Source organism: Plecotus auritus (genome assembly GCF_963455305.1).
Source record: "Plecotus auritus genome assembly, chromosome: 8".
In the NCBI taxonomy this organism is placed as follows: domain Eukaryota; kingdom Metazoa; phylum Chordata; class Mammalia; order Chiroptera; family Vespertilionidae; genus Plecotus; species Plecotus auritus.
The window spans coordinates 36,472,200-36,493,856 of NC_137782.1; the positions used below are offsets into that span (position 1 = coordinate 36,472,200).

Genomic DNA, 21,657 nt, shown 5'->3' on the forward strand with positions numbered 1-21,657 from the left:
GGGGCGCACCACGGGACCCAGAGTCAAGTCCCCGCCCACCCACATGCGCCTCAAAATCGCCTGAGACTCAGACCCAGCCGGCCCCCGTCCCCATTGGGCTAGATCCAGATCTGGCCAGTCCCACCCTTGTCAAGCCCCGCCGGGTAGGGGAAATAGCCTCAGGTCCCCTAGCCCAGCGCCAGGATGGGGGGCGTGGCCTGAGGTCCCCCAGCCCAGACCAAGGTGGGGGGCTTGCCTTGAGGTCCCCCGTCAAGCCCTGCCAGGTGTGGGACATGGCCTGAGATCCCCTGTCAAGCGCTGCTGGGTGGGGGACATGGCCTGAGGTCCCCCATCAAGCCCCACCAGTCAGGGGGGATGCAGGCTCAGGTCCCCCAGCCTGGCACTGGGAGGGGGGCACAGCCTCAGGTCCCCTGTCAAGCCCCGCTGGGCAGGGGGTGCAGCCTGAGTTTTCTTGACCCAGCATTGGGGGTGCACCTTGAGGTCCCCAATCAAGCCCTGCTGGGTGGGGAGTACGGCCTGAGGTCCCCTATCAAGCCCGCTAGGCAGAGGTGCGCAGCTTCGGGTCCCCTGGCCCAGTGCCGGGGCGGGGGGTGCAGCCTGAGGTCCCCCGGCCTAGTTCCGGGGTGGGGGCCATGGCCTGAAGTCCCCTGTCAAGCCCCACTTGGTGGGGGGGGGGGGGGGACACAGCCTGAAGTCCCCCGGCCTGGTGCTAAGACAGTGGAGCAGCCTGAAGTCCCCTAGCCCAGCACCAGGATGGGAAGCGCACCTTGAAGTCCCCCATCAAGCCCTGCTGGGCGGGGGGCGTGGCCTGAGGTCCCCCGGCCTGGTGCCAAGGCGGGAGGTGTGGCCTGAGGTCCCCATCAAGCCCAGCCAGGCAAGGGGGTGCAGCCTTAGGTCCCCTGGCTTGGTGCTGGGGCAGCGGGTGCAGTCTGAGGTTCCCCGGCCTAGTGCTGGGGTGGGGGGCACGGCCTGAGTTCCCCCGACCCAGCACTGGGGGTGCACCTTGAGGTCCTCTGTCAAGCCTCACTGGGTGGGGGTCACAGCCTGTGGTCATGCAGCCTCAGGTCCCCTGGCCCGATGCTGGGGTGGGGGGCATGGCCTGAGGTCCTCCATCAAGACCCACTGAGCAGGGGGTGCAGTCTGAGGTCCCCCGGCCTGGTGCCGGGGTGGGGGGCATGGCCGGGGAAGCAGCCTGAGGTCCCCTAGCCCAGCACCAGTACGGGAAGCGCACCTTGAGGTCCCCTGACAAGCCCTGGCATGGCCTCAGGTCCCCTGGCCTGGCGCCGGGGTAGGGGGCGTGGCCTGAGGTCCCCCAGCCTGACACCAGGGCAGGGGGCGAGGCCTGAGGTCCCCTGTCAAGCCCTACGGGTGCAGCAGGGAGGGCATAGCCTCAGGTTCCTGCTGATTGCTCGTTAAGGCTCCTTATGGGAACTTGGCTTCAGCTGTGGGTGCAGCCATCTTTGTGACAGAGTGATGGTCAGTTAGCATAGTCCCTCTTTATTAGATAGGACTAGGGCAGCGGTCGGCAAACTCATTAGTCAACAGAGCCAAATATCAACAGTACAATGATTGAAATTTCTTTTGAGAGCCAAATTTTTTAAACTTAAACTTTTTCTAGCGCCACTTCTTCAAAATAGACTCGCCCAGGCCGTGGTATTTTGTGGAAGAGCCACACTCCAGGGGCCAAAGAGCCGCATGTGGCTCACGAGCCACAGTTTGCCGACCACGGGACTAGGGTGCAGGCACTACCCATTGTTCTCTCAGGGAATATTCTTGGAGTTTTACGTGGTGGATGAAAGTGGGTTATTTTTAAGGCTCTTGATACAAATTCAGGCCAAGATATTTTATATGTAACAATAGAAATTTAGCTTGGGAGCAGTTAGTGTATACTGAATTCATATTTAGCAGAGTGAACACCTTTTTCATTGGACTTCGCTTCAGAGTCCTGGGAGAAATGAGCTGAGCGATGGCTGGGACTAGGCTTTTGAGGGCTGCCATCCCTCTCCCCCGGCTCTGAGCTCTGCAGGGAGGCCTCGGGGTCAGCTGGAGCAGCTCAGCACCCGAGACACCAGGGTGACAGGCTTTCCTTTCATTCCTGTTTATGTATTCACATGCAGCAGATTGATGGCAAAGCCTTCCTGCTCCTGACGCAGGCGGACATCGTCAAGGTGATGAAGATCAAACTGGGCCCGGCACTGAAGATTTATCATTCTGTCCTCATGTTCAGGAATTCCCAGGACCTCACTGAGGAAGATGCTGTCTCAGGCCCAGAAGTCAGGGGCTAAACGCACCACCTGGGCTGCCGCCGCACTGTGCGCACTGTGACCTGGATCTTTCAGCAATAAAGGTGGCCCACACTGATTTGATTTTAATGTCCCCAGGGTCATATCCATATTTAATCTGGGCCTTTTAAATGGCTGTGGCTTATACGTGTAGAGGGTTTTGATGACTGGCCAGTGTGGTGACACAGAGGCCCAGGTCTGTGAATGTCTTTACCTTCAGCAGGTCCTTTCAGGTCTGATGTGTTGCCCCAAACAGACCAAAGAAACCCACACATACACCTTTATTCATCCCCTTGCCATTAAAGAAGCCATTCCCCATTTTGAAAGCATAAAATTCTCAAATGGTAAAATGTTAGAAAGATGGAACTCATAAATACATTGTTGGTGTTTTCACCAGAACGTCTGAGCTTGGCTGGGGCTTGCCATCTGGGTGCAGTGAGTCTGAGAGACAGAGGCTGGTGCTTTAAACAGATTTCATGAGATTTTTGTGTACTTTACTCAGGAATGTGTGTCTTAAAAAATAATAAGCACATGTTTTCATGATTTGTTAATTCCTTTTGTTCCATTAACCGTTTCTTGGTTGGGCTCCAAGGAGTAGCATGAAAACAGCCCCAGCATTGAGCAGGAGCTGGGGAGGCCCTCCTGCGGATCCCCCACCAGCAGGGCCCTACAGGCTGTGTGTGAGGCCGCGGGGAGGCTCGTGCTGACACCGGCATTAGCTAGTGGGCCAGACGCCCACCTGCACCGAAGGCCTCCCAGCTGCCACTCCGAGGGGCCTCAGGAGAACGAGTTTGCCCTGCAGTCTGGCTGGTGTGTGATAGGGAGTGTGGCACATGTGGGCCTTGTGCGCACCTTTACAGGGACAGGCCACTAGAAGGGAGGGGGATCTCTGACGAGGGCGCTTGCTATCTATTATTTGTTTGAACAATTCTGATTTATCAGACTTTGTTTGTTTTGTGTAAGTGACTGTATCTGAGACTTAAGTTACCCACGGGGACCCAGTCCCACTGCTTTAAACACAGCACCTCATTGCTGACACACACCTGTAGTCAGAGCTGCAGACGCTCCTCTGGGAGTGGAGTGCCACTGGCTTTCTTAGTGGGCAGAGGAGAGAAGTGGCTAGAAGAGACTCAAGCCTGACCATACCCATTTGCTTCATTTATCTTATGGTTTAAGAAAACTGATTCTGCTTGGAGAGTTTCTCCAATTGTAGGCCGCTGAAAAAATATTTTCTAAGAGGAGTTGCAAATATCACATTTCTTTAGATCCTCACTCAAATGGAATTTTAATAAATTATTGGTTGATGTAAGTTTTTGTTTCTGTGGACCTTTGTTTTGTTTTGTTCTGTACACTGCCATATCCAATTAAAATTCTTGCTTCTCTATGTTCAAATTTTAATATATTTTAAATGATAATAAACAGATAAAATGAAACCTTCACCTCTCTGCCTGAATCTGTTGTTATAACCTGTTCCAGGCCACACCTGGAGGCTGCTGTCTTACAGCCTTGGATGGATAAAGGTCTTGCCGCATGCTTTAGCCAGCCAAGGAGTCACCATTTTTTAGTTCTTGGGGTATGTTTCCTTAGGGACATATTTTTAGCTGTTAATAACTTGAGAGTTTAATTTTAAAAACTCAAAATTGCTCATTGTAGAGGCTCATGGAAAACATGAGGTTTGTGCTTGTATATTTAATACCTGTCATTTCAACAGAAGGACCCAATACAGAACAGATAATATGGAGCCAAATTAAGGCTGAACTATTGTGTTCCTAGAAGATAGTGTGATCAGATAGAAAGAGCTTGACCAGGTGTCTACCTGCTCCCTGGACTTCCTCATTTTGTCACCCAATACCTCAACCTGAACATACTCAAAAGGCAACTCACATGGCCCCACCCGAGTATTCCTCACGTAAGTGGACAATACCATCATCACAATAGCTGCCCAAGCCAGGAAACTGAAACCGTGTCAATTTCTGGCCTATACTAGTAAATTCTTCTCCCAACAGGACATCACTGAACATAGAGGACAAGAGCTCCTTCTGTGGCCCCAGCACCTGAAGGCATTCACACCTGGCCACGCCCTGCCTCTACCTTTCTCTTGGGCCCCTCTCACCTTGGTATATGCTGATCCCTCTGAAGTGGTCTCTCCCATTCCCTTTCCCCTTCTTCAGTAGACTTTCTTACACCTTGACTATAGGTTCCCACTCACGGCCCCACAGCGGCTAGCCTCCCCCATCACATTGCTCCCTCACTCCTCATTGTTGTTACTTGCTTCTCTCTCCCCACTAGTCCACAGGTCTGTGAGGACAAAGACCATGGTCTTCTTGTCATCACTTAAGCATCTGGCATTTAATTGGCACATGATAAGTCATTTGTTGCAACAATGAATGAAACAAACCAATCAAAGTCTGATCCAAATCTCAATTCTGCAACTTCCTAAACAAGTGTAACTTCTCTGTAAAAGAAAATAATTCCTACCCCAAGGGGGTTTTTAAATTGTATTTTGCCATGTACAATTAATGTACGTCAATGTAACCGAAAACATGTGTAAGGTACCTAACACCTAATGTAGCTATTAAACAAGTGTCAGGAAAAAAACAGCAACAGCAATCCTTTTCTTGAACATTCTTCCAGAAAACTCCCACATGCAAACCCTGTGAGTTTTCATCAAACCTGACCCCCAGGAGCCCACTCTTCTGAGTGTGGCTGTGTGTTAGGGACCCAGGAGCATACGGGGCAGAACCTCGGGGCTTTGGTTGCCCTACTCAGCTATCCCATACCCAGAGTCCATGCCAACCAGGTCCCTTCCCTCTCCCCAGGCTCTCTAGAAAGGCTGAAACATCATGAGTTGAAATCTCTTGCTCTGCCGGGAGGGACCCCTACCACCCTCAGGCAGCATCCTGAAATGCCCAGATGATGTGAAGGCCTTGGCAGCCTCTAGGTACCAGCCTCAGCCTTTTCCTCTCCTCCTCTTTTCCTCTATGAACATGAGGGACAAAGCAAAACAAACTTCTAGGTTATTAGAAAGAGTTTCTCCAAAAGACCATTTGTACAACACATCCTAAGTACACATCATGATACTGGAAAGTAGCCCATTAGCAAGAATCCTAACAGAGATTAGAACTTCTGAGACCACAGTCTTTAAATGCCTGTAATTTCAGATAATTTTTGCAAAAATAAACTTCTCTCACTTCCAACAACAAGTGCATTCCAAGAAAAATCTATCCTCCATCAGCTCTAAACATCTGTTTTATCCCTCTGTGATTAGGTGCTGACCTTGTATAACCCACATCCTAAACAGATTCTGTTGTGGAGTGAGCGCAAGTGAACGACCACTGGAGTCCAGACAAATTAAAATTTAGGGAGCCTTTATTAGCCAGCCGGCAACTGCTCTGCCTTTCTCCACGCAGGGAGTCCAGAGAGCAGCCCCAACCCTTTGTGCAGGACCACTTTTAAGCACATTAACCATATCCTGTTTTTGCAGAGCAGACAATTTAAGACAAAACAGTTTTTCCTAAGCAACGTCAGGATCATGCCATTGACAACCATGTTATTCACAGGGTCATCCTGTTCTTCAGAAAGCTGACCGTGTTTTATGAAAGAAGGCCTATGTGCTGGGAAGGGGCCATGAGACCGTATCTCAAGGCCTGGCCTGGTGTCAGCGCTGACAACTCTATCTGGGGCATAGTCCACGGCCTCAGTAGTGCTCAAAAATTCCCACTCTCCAACATTCCCCACTGGTTTTATGTACATGAGTCAAATCATTGACTCTTGGGTCATTGTTGGTGAGGGAGTTATATTGACCCATGAGGACTATAAGCTTGATAGAATTCATTCTCTGCTAAATAAAGTCAATGGGCCTGTTTATAAGATAAGGGCCTGGAATGAGGGCCAGGACTAATCTTTAGAGGGTCCGAAGAGTCCTGGACTCTCTATTTTGCCTGGGCTGTCTTAAGCCGGGTGTGATGAAGCCATGTCGGGATCCCGTCGACCTTGGCTGCTATGGAGGTGGTCCTTTCCAGGTAGGAGTCAGTCCTTGTGTGGCAAATTTCTTTACCCAAACAGAGTCACCAGGGTGGAAGGATGGACCGGATCAGACATGCTTCTGGACTGCTTTCTGGGTGGACTGTAAAGCCTGTAAGAACTTGAGTAAAGATTGGTTATGGATTTCAGCTTTTCTAGATTGGGTTTCCATGTAAGCTGGTGAGATGGGTAGGTCAGGTCACTAGAATCTGTAGAGGCCCCACTGGTTGTAGGGCAGCTTCCCGGGCTGCTTTATCAGCAGCCTCATTCCCTCTTGCTTCTGGGGAGTCCCCTTGTCTCACATAGGTAGAGATGGAAAGACTTAATTACATCTGGTAGTGCTAGTTGGCCCATCGTTCTTACTCTGCTCATATCTGTCTAACTGCCTAATATATTACCTCAAGGATCCTGGCTCTGAATTCTTTTAGGGAAAATGGACGTCGGTGGACTCTTCTAGCTAATTCCTGCTGAGGCGGGTCAGAAGTTTCTCTCAGAGCCAAGAGATCCTTGCTGTCTGTCAGAGAGACAATGAGGCCTGGGCACAGAAGGAGGTGGGCTTGTGACCTGGCGGAGACAAACTGTAACAAATGGTCTGGTGGAAAGGAAAGAAAACCTTTCAGTTTTAATAACTTCTATTGAAATAGAATTTTTCTCCTCAAAATTACCCCCATGTTTATCAAAAGCGCCAAATCAAGACTAATTTATCTATTGTATTTAATTTGGCCTGATTGTTTGCATAAACATAACAAGAATGATAACTGACTACCTTTGCCGGAATTTCATGATTGAATCTTAGTGTTCCCCATAGGGCAAGGAAGCCAAGCCATCCAGCTGCCGTCCAGCCTGCCTGTAGTATCTGCTGAGTTAGGTGAAGTCCTCACCTGTAGTGGCACTACCCGGGCCCATGCCCTAGGCTTCAAGGCCCATCTCAGCCCTCCTACTTGTCGTGGCTCAGAGTGCGTGGGGGTCCCGCAGGGATGCAGAGGTGCCCTTATTGCTCCCCTTGTACTCTGACCAACCACCAGTGATGGTAGGGTATGGGCCTGATGCTCCAGCACCAGCTATTTTCAGGGCTACCAAGCAGAATACCAGACTTTCTCCATGGCACTCTTATTGGCTTCAAGTCTTCAGAATTCAGGCAGGGATCTTTAAAACATGATACTCCAGTCAAAGTTTCTGGTTAATAAAACTACTATTGGAAACCGGTCTTATTGAATTTATGCAAAGAAATGTATTGCCATGATTTATTTATTAAGTATTGCCAAATTTCGGAGGAATTGTATAAGGAGAAAAATATACTGACCTGCTTTAAGATAGAATTTTCCTTGCCAGTCCTTTTTATGGACTTTCCAAAGTAATATTTTCTGAACAAACAGTAACTGTTAGATTTCTTTCATCAGTCCCTCCCTAAGTACTTTGGCATAAGCTATTTACCCTCTGTTTAGGGAGGCAAAATGAAAATTATTTACTCTTCCTGGCTTACTGGCCTGTATTATTTGATTTCTTTTTAACATTTCTCTTCTCCTTCTTATTACATACACAACCTTTATAAATTTTACACTTCCAAATTAGCCTTCAAACCTTCTTTCTATGTCCTTTAAAAATGCATAACCATGCCTCAGACCTTCTACTCAGTATTCCTTATTCTTTGAAACCTCAATCCTTTAATGATTCCTAAAAAGTAAACAACCAGAATTTCTTAGATTAACATTTATGACTTAGACCTTCTGTGATAAAACTAAGAGCAGGTAAAAATATTTGTTTTTGACAGGCAGAGATTTTTAAAACTTAAACTAGTTGTAACATTAAAGATATTATATCTTAAAGTTCCTTTGCTGAATAATCCACCACCGCCCAAGAAGTACCCAGTAACCCCGCCCTGCCAGGCTCAGACAATGAGATTTTATGTGTATTGGAAGGGTTAAGAAGAAGAAAACGGGGCAGAGGAAGATCCACTGTTTTGCAGAAAGCCTTGAAGCCAAAATAGTTCAGATAAGTAAGAAACCAAGGACGCCAGCAGAGCAGGTTGTAGCTAGCAAAATCAACAAAAACCTCTCTCTCCCTACTCTCCTGCCGACGCCCCCCCTTTTCTGCATTAACCATTTACTCTGTCCTTAACAGGGGACATAGGCAAGCGGTCTGAGATCCTGTATAACCAGGCTTTTTACACTTAAGGAACAGCTGCTCTCCCTCCCAGATTTTCCTTCTTTACTCCAATGCCCCAGGAGATCTCAATCTTCACCACTTCTGATATCTCCAACCATCCTCCTGTCCCCCAGCCTAGGGCTTCTCTATCTCAGCAGGCTGAGAGTGAATTCCACCACCTCTACCCTTTCTCACACCTGCTCCGGAGCAGTTTTCAGCTCTCTTCCTCCCCCAGAGAGAGACTCACTGTAAATCTATCAGGAAGGGCAGGCAGGTCACAGTTCTCGAGACCACATGATTCTGTTTGCTAGGAGGCTGAAAAAGGCAGCCTACAAAGCAGTTAATTATGACTAATCTTAACCCAACAAGCCTTTGTTTAAACTTCTCTGGATTGGCAACCTTCACAAATTAACCCTAGAATTCCAAAATTTTAAACTAACACAGCAAAATTATACATCAAGGAAAAGCAATTAAAAGTTCTCTACTGTCTTTCCTCTAAAGCAGGGAGGTGCACTGTCTTTAAACAAATTAAACAACAGAAAGAGATAACAAATACTCTCATGTGTACAGCCAGATGGCACAAAGAAGCTTTCACTTCACACAGACCCTCACACTTACATTTATATACCAGACAGTCTGAGTTTTTTACTTATGTGGCGGTGCTACTGCACCAGCACTTCCCCATTCCCATCCTGCACCTCCACCCCCTCGCTCGCTTCTTCCCACTCACAAAATTTCTGTAAATCAAAAGTTTTAACAGGGGCTCCGTAGTCATCCACTTGCCGCTTGAATTCCTGAAAATTTTTCAAAAAACATTGCAGGGGAGTACAGACAGAGGAACATGAAGCAGACTGACCCATTCTAATGATAGAGACAATTAGAGCACAATAACACAGAATAACAAAGACAATGACAACCAACTGAGGATCGCCGGGCACCGTCGTGCGCGGGGATCTGGTCTCGGAAGTAGCGCTGCGTCCAGCCTTCCAGAGACCCTATTTGGGCGCCCACAGAACCAGAAATAAGTTTCTTACCGGTAAGAACCAGGTCCAGGAGGCTCCAATCAGAGTCAATCAGGAAATTTAGCAGGCGGGGTCTCCGACTTCTACCAGTCCCGGGGCTGAGGAACGTCTCTCAGAGATCTCCCCCTGGGTCAGAGAGTCTGGGGACCCCGGTGGGCTCCAGTCACAGGACCAGTCAAAGGCTGGTTATCTCGCGGGGGCATCTCCAAATATTGTGGAGCGAACACAAGTGAACGACCACTGGAGTCCAGACCAAATTAAAATTTAGGGAGCCTTTATTAGCCAGCTGGCCAGCCAGCTGCTCTGCCTTTCTCCAGAGAGCAGCCCCAACCCTTTGTGCAGGACCACTTTTAAGCACATTAACCACATCCTGTTTTTGCAGAGCAGGCAATTTAAGACAAAACAGTTTTTCCTAAGCAATGTCAGGATCATGCCATTGACGACCATGTTAGTCACAGGGTCATCCTGTTCTTCAGAAAGCTGACAGTGCTCTATGAAAGAAGGCCTATGTGCTTGGAAGGGGCCATGAGACCGTATCTCAAGGCCTGGCCTGGTGTCAGCACTGACAACTCTATCTGGGACATAGTCCACGGCCTCAGTAGTGCTCAAAAATTCCCACTCTCCAACAATTCCAGGAATGACAGTGCAGGAGCCAACTCCTTGTTAACGTGGGGCCATAGGTTGTGACATCTTTCCCTGGCTGAGTGCCAACTCTGAAACACCCCTGGGATCTCTTGGTCAAGTCACCTTTGTCTGTGGAATCTCCATCTGCTGAGTGAGGGTGCAAGCTGGGAAGTGCAGGGGAAAGTACTTGGGCTTTGCAGCAGGGCCCAGGCTTGAATCCTGAGGCCTGTGCCTACTCAATGCCTAATCTAGAAGTATTTCTTCACCACCCAGCAAACAGCCAACTTGCCACATTTACTCATTGTTTTTGAAGTATTGACTTTTGATTATATTATGTTTTGCTTCATATCATTTTAAGGAATATTTAGTTTGTCTCTACAACTCCCAGGACTGAAAAATATACTCTTGAAGTGCTCCTATGAATATATTCTTAATATTATCTCTTATAAATAAACTAGAGGCCTGGTGCATGAAATTAGTGCATGGGTAGGGTCCCTAGGCCTGGCTGGCAATGAGGGCCAATCTGTGGGGCGACTGGCAGGGGTGATTGGGGAGGGCCACCGCTGGCACCCACCTTGGCTGGCCTGGGGCCTGTGGGCTGGGGGAAGCTCCTGCATTAAGCATCTGCCCCCTAGTGGTCAGTGCATGTCATAGCGACCAGTCATTCCAGCAGTTGTTCCACCATTCAGTTGATTTGCAAATTAGGCTTTTATTATATAGGATTCTTCTTAAACACTTATTATCTTAATAAATATATTTATAAGGAATTTATTTGTTAATAGATCCTTGAATAGTCAATATCCTTAAATATTCTTTCTATAAAGATATAAATGAGTATATAAATATTCACAAGAAATATGTCTTTTAAAATATGTTTTGTTGTACTCTCTCTGCCCTTCCGTTTCTAGCTGCAGCAGGGCGCTGGGGTGGCTGAACTCCTAAATGTGCTGCTGCGAAGACAAAAGGAAAATGGGTCAACTAACACGCGTGTTCAATGAGTAAACTTGCTGACTGGGCCATGTGGTGGACTGCAAATCACAACTTGATTTCTCAGTGAGGTTGCCTGTTCCCAAGTCTTTGCACCCTAACTGCTTTCAGGCAGATGATGGGTTCTGAATTCAGTGATCAGTAAGACACAGCCCGGCTGTCACTGCAGAATGCCCGGGTGCCCAAATGCCCAGGCTGGGATGCCCAGCAAGTCCAGAGCACCTAACAGCAGCCATGAAGACTCAGCTCTTAAAAGATGAGAGCAGAGGACCCTGGGCACGGTGACCATGGCCTGGTCCTTCCCTTGGGGACCGCAGAGTATGAGGGACAAAGCTTTGCTATCCAAATCACTGTTTGCTGTTTGGTCACAGGAATTACACAGAGATGGAGAAAAGTGGGACAAAAGGATTTGTGGAGTTAAAAGAAAAAAACACACCATTAAATAAAGAATGGGAAGCAAAAGGTGCAGAAATGAGACTAAGTTTAAAATATTGAGAGTTGTTCCTCCAAATAGTTTTATTTCTTGGGATCAGACTAGTGTGCAGTTTTACCTGCAAGGCAACACCCATCAATTTCCCATTTACTTCAATGTGAAATTAGATTGTGTTCCCTTTGTTTGAGGAACCTAGACATCAAGGCAAATTGATGCAGGAAGAGCAGGAAGTGCTGAGAAATCCCAGGTTATACCCAGATGTTCCCACAGTGCATTTTCTCCATCCTTGAACTGTAATTGATAGCAATTGTATTAAATACCACGGGGACTGTTTGGAAACACGGGAGCCTGTATTTTACTGTGAAATGCTGGGTCTCAAAGGTCTCTTCGTAGGAAAAGTTTCATTTTTTAAAAATAAAGAAATAAAAAGTGTGTTTACAGGATCGGTTCTCCAAGATGCCTGAGTTCCTTTGTCAGCTAGTTATGTGACTGGGAGGGTGTGGGACGTGCTCCTGCGGAGGCGGCTGCTTGTCTATAAACTGTCCCATGATTTGAGGTGAGGGTCTGCTCTGACACTTCGCGTCACAAGGCAATGAGGACTTGGTTTTGTTTAGTTTTGTTCTGTCCAAGAAGAAGCAATTCGAATTTCATTTGGCCTGGCCTCTCCAACAAAAAAGAAAGTTAAACCAGTCAAAAATCAGTTTTTATTAAAAGAAAACACAGACAGGTTAGTTGGTGTTGGTGATGGATTCTTTTTTCTTTCATTTTTCAACCAATTTGTAAAGTTATCCTCCAGAACAAATAGCTGACATTTTTTACTCTTTTAATTTATTTTTCTTTTTAGGAATAGATTCCCCCCTGTGCCTTTTAGGCTGGGAAAGTTAAGTCTATGAGTAGAAGGAAATATATCACAGATACGCATCCATATTGGTTTGGAAATTTTCTTCAAATGAGTCAGCAAATCCACCAGAGCAAATATCCTTATTGTTGTCAGTTGTGAAAATTATGAAATCTATTCATTCAACAAATATTTATTGAGAGCCCAGTATGTACCAGGTATTTAGAGTGCATCTGTGGATAAAGAAATAAAAATATCTCTTTTTGTAGAGCTTAAACTCAAGTGGTGGAGACAGAATAAACCATAAGCATAAAAATAAGAAGATGAATAGGAGGGGATAAGGCGACAAAAGTCTAGGGTCTCGGGTAATGGAAACGTGACCTTGCTGGTTTACCAATGACATAAATTTGGTCAGGTGGTTCCGTTTGAGGGAATCTCCTGGCATATAGGTGTGATTCACATGACACATACCTGCACAGGTGTTGCTGTGATTCTTTCTAGATCTTGCTCTGCCATTGTAAGCTGCAGAGATGGTCTTCTACAGGGACCTAGAACAATCCTTTACACAGAGGTGCCTCTCAGTACATGTTGCAAACTGGCTGGCTCAAGAGTGGGAATATTATTTTGAGAACCAGTTTGATGTTAGCAATTTAAAAATCTGTTACCTGGAAATGTCTGGACTTTTTTTTACCTCCAGATTCTAAGTAGCATTAACCCAAAGTAATCAAAGATACTTCTAATGTGATTAAGTAAAATTATCATCAGGCAGGTAATTGTAAATACTGCCAGGTGCATTAATTTTAGCTCAGTCATTTTCTAATATTTATTACACATATATAAGAATTTTAAATATGAATATTTTTCACATTGCTATGCTTGTTAATCCTGCCATGCAAAAAAATGATTTAACTAATAATTCTCACAGCAAAAGGTTAATAATGTGATTTGTTAATGCCATACTGAACAATGAAACATGTCTGATAAAAAGGTGGAAAGACTTAAAGGATGAATGTTTTAAGAAAAGTGCTATTTATTCACTTAGCTCTGGGAAAGCTCTCTTAAACTGAAGAGTCTACAGCAGTTATTCAAAATCTGAATTTGAATGTCTGGGTAGCTGTCTGAAACTTGAAGAGTCATTTGAAATTTGTGCTCACTCTTAGAAAACTGGGACTGACAGAAACTTATTTCACAATTCAATCTATATTCTGTGTGGATGATTGTAATATCTTCCTTCAGAAGGAAATAAATAAAGAAAGAGCTCACTGATTAAAAAATCTTAAACTCAATACATACTCTATTTTTTAGTAGTACTGAGCTGGTAAAAAAAAATGTTCCCACAAATCCTTTTTGCCTTCATTTTCTATTTTCTGTAGACAATAAGTCATTACACACACCCATCATCAGAAGCAACTTCATAGCTTTCTCAACTTTGAGAAAGATCTGAAAATAAAAATAGAACATGACTTGAATTGTTGGGTCATTTTTTATTGCTTCCCACAGAAAGAGATATGCCTTGGATCACAACTTGGTACATACATGCACATGCCCGCACTTCATGCTGGTCCCAATCCCAGTGCCTCTGAGCCCTGGCTACATGTGAGGGTCACTGGGAGTTTTCCAAAAAATGCCAGAGCCTGGGTTCTCCCCCAGACCAAGTGTGTGGGAATCCAGAGGTGAGGTCTGAGCACTGTGTGCTGTTAGAACTTCCTGAGCGAGTCTACGGAGCCAGGGGAATTAGCCATCACTGCTTTACATAACTGGAAATGTTCTTTTAAAATAAACAACTGCTATTTTAATCACATAAGTAATATGTGCACCTAGTAAAATTTAAATAGTATAGTTGGTTATAAAATAAAAACTAAGTCACTGGCTCAACTCCTTATCCCTCACTTCTGTTGTCTAGAGGTAAACATGGTAAACAGGTTCTTGAGTATCTTCCCCCAAAGTGTTGGGGAGGAATCAATATAGTTTGTTTCCAGATAATATTAATATTATGTTGCCAAGTTATGAAAGTTACTGTTGGTATTTTGAAGATGACATTGGATCTATGCATGAATTTATGGTAAACAGATGTATTTACAAGATTGAATCTTCCTAAGAAGAATATGATAGTCTTTTCATTTATCCAATTTTATGTCCTTCAAGAAAGTGTTAGTTTGAAAAAAATCTAGGTCTTGTATATACCTAGATGTTTTTATTTTGTTTTGTTGTTTTGTTTGTTTGTTTTGTTTTTTTTAGAGAGAGAGAGGGAGAGAGAAACATCCATCGGCTGCATTCTGCATGCACCCTGACTAGGATCAAACCCGAAACCTGGGTTCGTGCCCTGACCGCCACCTTTCAGTGTACAGGACGATGCTCCAACCAACCCTGTCACATGGGCCAGGGAGTGTTCTAGTTTTTACTATTATAAATGAGAGAGTTTGCCTTATTATATTGAACTAGTGGCTCGGTGCATGAAATTCGTGCATGGGCGGGGGGTGTCCCTCAGCCCGGCCTGCACCCTCTCCAATCTGGGACCCCTTGGGGGATGTCCAACTGCTGGTTTAGGCCCACAGGGATCGGGCCTAAAACAGGCAGTCAGACATCCCTCTCACAATCTGGGACTGCTGGCTCCTAACTGTTCACCTGCCTGCCTGCCTGATCACCCCTAACCACTGTGCCTGCCGGCCTGCTCATCCCCAATTGCCCCCCCCCCCCCCCGCCAGCCTTCTCACCCCCAACTACACCCCCCACCCACTGGCCTGATCGCCCCCAACTTCCCCCCTTGCTGGCCTGCTCATTCCCAACTTCCCCCCCACTGCCGACCTGATCACTCCCAACTGCCCCCGACTGCCAGCCTGTTTGTCCCAACTCCCCCCCCACCCCCACCCCCCCCCCCCCGCGTTGGCCTGATCACACCCAACTGCCCTCCCCTCCTGGCCTTATTGCCCCTAACTGCCTCTGCCTTGGCCCCGCCACCATGGTTTTGTCCGGAAGGACATCCAGAAGGTCTCCCGGTCTAATTAGCATATTACCCTTTTATTAGTATAGATAGCTAAATGCTGTTTGTTTATTGAAATGCTGCTGAATGTGGATAAGAATTTTGAAACCAGTCCACTTAACTGAATTATCTGTTGCTAATGAAATTCCCTCACATTGATTCTTTTTCATTTTCTCTGTAAACAAGTACATTGTCTAAAAATAGTCATAATTTTCTGTCCTCGGTTGAAGGATTGATGCCTCATATTTTTCTCTTATCTAATAGCATTACAAGTGCTTTCAAAATAATGAGTTTTAATTTCAGATTATTCCAGAAAGTAATATCTATTATATAAATGACTTATAACTTAGAATTATGTACATAATATAAATGAGCATGTTAAAAAGGAAAAAATACAGAAAACTTGGTAAAATCATTTTCAATAAATTTATTCAGTTACTTTTTTCATTAAAAGTCAGTTAATTTTAAGGAAAAATATCATTCCCCTATATTAGTTAATGTCACTGTTAAGGTTTGGTCATGGATATTCCTAACAGATGTGTCCACAGCTGTTGTTTTTACTATCATCAAATTTTGTTTCAGTGTATTTCAACTTTATAAAAATAATTTAGGAGTGTTAATCTTTTATACTTTGGAATAGTTTAAGTGGAGTTTAAAATATCCTTTGAATTCAATTCTTACCATTCACTTGAAAACAGCTTACCATGATGCTTTTTCAGCTTTTGACAAGTTCTTCACATATCTCCAAGGTAATTTATTGGTTTTAGTAGAGCTGTCAGATAAAATGCAGGATATTTAAATTTTAAAACTTAATTTCAGAAAAACAACCAGTGATTTTTTAGTATAAGTATCCCAAATATTTCATGGGACATACTAAAAATAACTCTTATTTACCTGAAATTCAAATTTAAACGAGGTCCTATTTTTCTATTTGCTAAGACTGGTAACCCCAGTTATTATAGTCTCTTATAGTGAAAAATTTTATAATAAATATTTTCCTGACATTTTTATTTTTCATTTAGGTTTTCAGAAGGGCCGACATAGCTTTGAGCAAAGTGGCCTCTTAAAATATTTTCTTATTTTTAATTTTATGTTTTCTCCCATTTTCGTTATTGGGCCAGTTAATTGTTTATCGATTTTCTTGGTTAAATTAGAAGCAGTCCTATAAATCATTATCTGTTCTCCTGCTTTTCTAATTGAGAAATTAGAAATGTAATATTAATGTCTGAGGATTCCTTCCTTGTCCATTCTTTTGGTTAAGGTTTCCATTCCTTGAATAGGAGAGATTCAGGCTGGAGAGGAGATTGTGAGGTCCCCAGAGAGTAGTTAACACTGTGCTGAGTGAGTAAAGGATGAGAAGAGAAGGGGACCCTGAATTCCAACATTTACACACCTGGTAGAGAAAAGAGATTTCAAAAGCAAGCTTGAAAAGGAGTAGGCAGCTGAGTCAGGTGAATATTGTTTCCGTCACTCTAAGTCTTAATTCTTCATTCATGAGATGAGAATAATATCATCTGTCTTATAGTCTTAATAATTTGTGCAACATTCCCCACGCATAGTAGGTGTTCAAGTATGATTAACAGCCAGTCCCTCCACAGTAGGGATGTGATCTTCTGGGCCCAAATCCAAGTGTGAGTCCTTCGTACTTGTCCTCACTGTCCTTGGGTTGACCCTATTCTTGCTTGTTGGTTTCAGGGGTTCTCTGACTACACTTTGCATCTGCTTCACGCTCCAGCATTATGTCATAAGGACCTGCTATCCTTGACCTGAGAGATGTCATTGCTGCAGTTGCTCCCCTGCTCTTGGCCATCTGCACATTTCCCTGGGGCTCACTGGCCACTGGCAGCAGCCTTATGACCACACCAGTGTTCATTCCTAATGCTCTCCCTCACTAGAGGTCTGACCAAGTCCCGGGGTTATCACTTCAGAACCCTAGGATAAATTATCCTACCCTGGAGCTGGGACTTGAAGGAAGGGCTTCTAGGTAGAAATATTACTTATGCTAGGAGATAACATACTTTTGTGTTCTAATGTGGTCTTTGACTTCTTTCCTATTTAAGAAAGTAGACCACTATTCTCATGGCAGAAAAATGAAGCAAAAAATGGTCATCCCAAATATTTAAAAAAAAAATAAATTTTGAATATTTTCTTCTTCCAAGGCTTCTGTGGGAGACAAAAATTGCTCCTCGGGACTTTGAGACCGTTTCCCTTCTTGAGTGGATAATACGCATTCCACCCAGCATTTGTGGGTGCCACTTGCAGTTGTTATGACATTGCTCCCCAGCCCCATCTAGTACAGTGGCTATTGAAATTTAATTATTTAAAATCTAAAAGTTTACATTCGTTTTAACTTAATGAGTTAAATTTAAATTAAAATAACTCAGTTCGGCAGTCACAGTAGCCCCACTTGCAGTGCCCGATAGCTACACATGCTAGCGGCTGCTGTATACTCAGCACGTCTTATTCACACTTCCACCCTTGCCGAAAATTCTGTTGGGCAGCAATGCCCTAAGCTCTCACTCTGGACAGAGAGCCAAGAACTTGATAGTCAGCCTTGGAAAGGCAAAGTCAGGCAGATTAACCCCCTGGGTCCTGCTCTTCCCATTTTCAGGAATGACAACAGTTCACTGCTGCTAGAGATTAGAAAAACATCTTTTATTTAAAACTAGAGGCCTGATGCACAAAATTCGTGCAAGCGGCTCGGCCCTCGCAGCCCCAGCTTTGTCCAGAAGGTCGTCCGGACAGTCGTTCTGCTGTTTGGTCTAATTAGCATATTAGCTCTTTATAACGTAGGGTATTTTCATGTGGAAAGAAAGAAATCATGTGGTGTCTGTCATCCGGATCAGCAGTCGCCAACTTTTCGGACCTCATGGACCACCAGTGTCCGCGGTTCACCGGTTGCCGACCGCTGGTCTGGATCAGAGTTTCAGGGTTGCTTTTATATTTTTAAAGAAAAACCAGAGGAGACAGTAATTCCTGTTTTCCTTTCCCTATTTTCCTTCTCAGTCTTAGAGCGGTGAAACAGTGTTAAGAACAATGCTCTTTTCTCTGAATCCTGCTCACCTCCCAGCTTGCAGGATGGAAGGGAAAGAATGGGTGGTGGTGGGGGGAAGATAAAGTCACCTTGTTCCTTGGGAAATACTCATTTAAAGTTACATGGACCAAATGTCCATAGCAGGGCTGCGCTGAAAGGCCACCGGGCCAGACCGGGTGTGGGTCAGTGAGGCCAGCTTCTCAAGGTAGAAGGAGGAACACTGAGTCCCTTCCCCTCCCCTCTTCTCTCCCCTCCCGGTTCCCTCTCACGCAAACAGAGAGCTGACAAAGCTTCCTCTCTCCTGAACACCAGCTCCTCTGCTCAGCCGCCAGTCTGTCCTCCTTGGAGCTGGACATCATCCCTGCACTGCGGTGAGGGCAACCTCTGTCCCTTCAGGAAAACAAAAATAGCAGAGTCCCCGTCTATGTATGAACAGAGCCACCATCTGCCTCAGGCCTGGGACCAAGAGACTTCTCCAGAAAGGTCGGGCTGTGTGATGCACAGACAGGAAAACAGAGATGTGACCTGGAGTTTCAGAGAGTCCTTGCCTTCTCATGGAGACCCCTCAGGAAGGAGCAGTGGACTTGGTAACCGCCACCACTGCTGCTGCTGGTAATAATAATAAATAATGATAAATCATAAATGTAGCCCTTTCCACTCATCGAATCCTTCATTCTCACAGCAGCTCTGCATAGTGGGTACTTTACTATACTCATTTCCCAGAGGGGAAAACGGCACAGGAAGGTTATTTCATCTGCTCAAGGTCACACAGGTAGCAAGCCGCCTGCCTGTCCCACAGGCTCACACTGCTCCAGCCGCGCTCGGGGTGCGGGCTGTGCACAAGCCAAAGCCGGAACGGTTTGCAGGGGTGGGGCGCAGCGTGGCTTCCTTCCTGCCAGGAGAAGCTGGTTTGTCAAGCTGGTGAGGCATCGTCAACAGTGTCCTGTACACCCAGCATCAAGCGGTGTCGCACTGATCCCCAGGTGACCCCGTCTTGCCACTTAGCTGCTCACTTTTCTGTTGAAATGCAAAACTCCAATGGAAAGTTTTATAAAATAAAAATGAAAACAGTATTATATGTTAAAAGCAGTAATAAAATTAACCCTTGGAAAACATATTTATTCCAAATAGAACTGTAAAGAGGCTATAATATATAAATATGACATCAAAATGAATAACATAATAATGTTATTATCCTAATAAATAGGGAATATGCTAATTGACCATCACACCCTCACAAGATGGTGGCACTCAGCCAATAAAGAGGGAATATGCTAATTGACTGCCACGCCCTCAGAAGATGGCAATGCCCATAGCCACAAAATTGCGGCACCCAGTCCCCTCAGCTCTGCCGCATGCAGCCTCAGTCCCCCAGTCCCCTCAGCCCCACAGGGGAAGGCAGTTGGGGGCGATCATGCTGGCAGGGGAGCAGTTAGGGGGCTATCAGGCTGGCATGCAGAGTGGTTAGGGGCAATCAGGCAGGCAGGCAGGCGAGTGGTTAGGAGCCAGCAGCCCCTGTGGGATCGGGCCTAAATGGGCAGTCGGACATCCTCCGAGGGATCCCAGATTGGAGAGGGTGCAGGCTGGGCTGAGGGACACCCTCCCCCCCCCATGCACAAATTTTGTGCACTGGGCCTCTAGTGTTATTAATAATAAATAAGATATAAAATATTGGACAAAGGGTATCAATAAAAGAAAAATTACATATCACCATAAGAGAAAATATTCAATATTACTAGTAATCAGATACATGTCAAAAAGTTCAAATAAAGCAACATGAGAGTTTGAGCTAAAAGTTCCTCTCCCTTCTCTCTGCCTGCCTTCTTTCTCAGGGTTCTCCCTGGTTCCTCAGACAGAGACCCTTAGCAGCTCTCCCTGCTCCAGCACTCCAGCCCCAGACAGGTCTAAATTCTGAACGCTTCAAGCAAGAACCCTTGCTGCTTTGTTATACCTGCGAGGAGTCAAAGTTCTGAGTGCATGAGTGTCCTCAGCATCCCCCCTTCTAGTGAGGGTTGTGGCGTTCCCACCCAGGCTCACCCTGGCCACCTGCCCTCTAAGGAAAGTTCTGCCTAACTCTGTCCTTCACCTTGTGTGATACAGAAAAGGAGAAAGGGGACAGAAAAAGAAGAGGCACCCAGGTTGCAATTGCGAACTTACTGATGGCTGAGAAATGAGAAACAAGAAGGGTTGCTGCAGGATGAGTGATTTTAAAATCCGTTTGTTCCCAGGGTGTGTTTCCTTTGGGTAGTCTTTCTTATACTGGGCCATGTGTGACCATGTGGACCATGGCTTCAATAGGGCTACTTTGGAAAAAAAAATACCAATGAATACAGGGAATGGTTTATCCTTGTTCTTTCCCAAAATGTATCTCTGTCCAAGAAAGCATAATAATATGCCAAGTCAACAAAATTACCTGGATTTGGGGCAACATATTAGAAACTAGGGTAAAAAGAATAACCTTCTTTTAAATACCTCTAATCATTTTGCATATTAACGACCCTAAAAATGCTACACAATATATCTGAGAATTGAACTTGGAGGGCAGCTCTTGGGACCAGCATGCAATTCAGTGTGGTCTTATTCTCCTCAGCCAAGAGGATCTAAGTCATGAATATCTTGTATAAAGATTTCCAGTTTCCAAGTGATTTCATACTTACTGGCTAATCTGGATGCTCAGAACAGCATGAGGAGACATGGACTATATAACCTTAACTCAACTAAAACCTGATAAAACTGAGGTTCAGGAGGTAGTGAATAAATTCCTCAGGTCACGTGGCCAGACAGAGCTCTGGTGGATGATGGGAGAAGTTGTCAAGAACCCAGATGAGCCAAACATTCCTGGATCCCTGATGAGATTCGGTCGAATGATTCAGTGCCTTTGATACTGTCAGACAGTGAGAGTACTTGCTGGCTGATTGTTAGCAGGAAAGAAGCCATTTAGATTATCAGAGATGTTCAGGCCTGAAAGTGAAGGAATCAGATTGCCGATTAACTTAATGACTTCATACTGCGATTCCCTAATACTTCGGACTCCCTGTGTCCCAAGCTGACAGCTCTAGCGTCACAGAGACATGGGCAAGTGTGAGAATCACTGGAGTGACTTTGGGTCTGGATAATGACTCATAATGGCAGAGAAGACTCCTGTACTTATAAGCCAGGCTGAAGGAGGAGGAGGCTAAGGATTCTCAAGCCAGGAACTATGCAAAGTTGCCAACAATAGACTCTACTGCTGAATTGCCTCCTGCACCTGTCATTTGAGTCTGCATTGACAAGAGAAAGAACTGTTCTA

The 21,657-nt window shown here is 45.3% G+C and overlaps 1 protein-coding gene and 1 long non-coding RNA gene across 2 annotated transcripts in view; one reads left to right on the plus strand and one right to left on the minus strand.

The window, feature by feature from the left end:
• The window catches only part of L3MBTL4 (L3MBTL histone methyl-lysine binding protein 4), a gene marked incomplete at its 5' end in the record, with an annotated part of 276,294 nt that extends 272,588 nt beyond the window's left edge, over positions 1–3,706 (plus strand). Inside the window, one exon of the mRNA XM_080684810.1 lies at positions 2,118–3,706. Within this exon, the coding sequence (XP_080540936.1) occupies positions 2,118–2,285 (168 nt within the window). The 3' untranslated portion in view covers positions 2,286–3,706. The remainder of the gene's footprint in view (positions 1–2,117) is intronic.
• A 15,011-nt stretch (positions 3,707–18,717) lies between these two features.
• LOC308256472 overlaps positions 18,718–21,657 on the minus strand; it is a 44,265-nt gene continuing 41,325 nt past the window's right edge. The window contains exon 3 of the long non-coding RNA XR_013961465.1: positions 18,718–19,401. This is a non-coding gene — a long non-coding RNA (uncharacterized lncRNA). The remainder of the gene's footprint in view (positions 19,402–21,657) is intronic.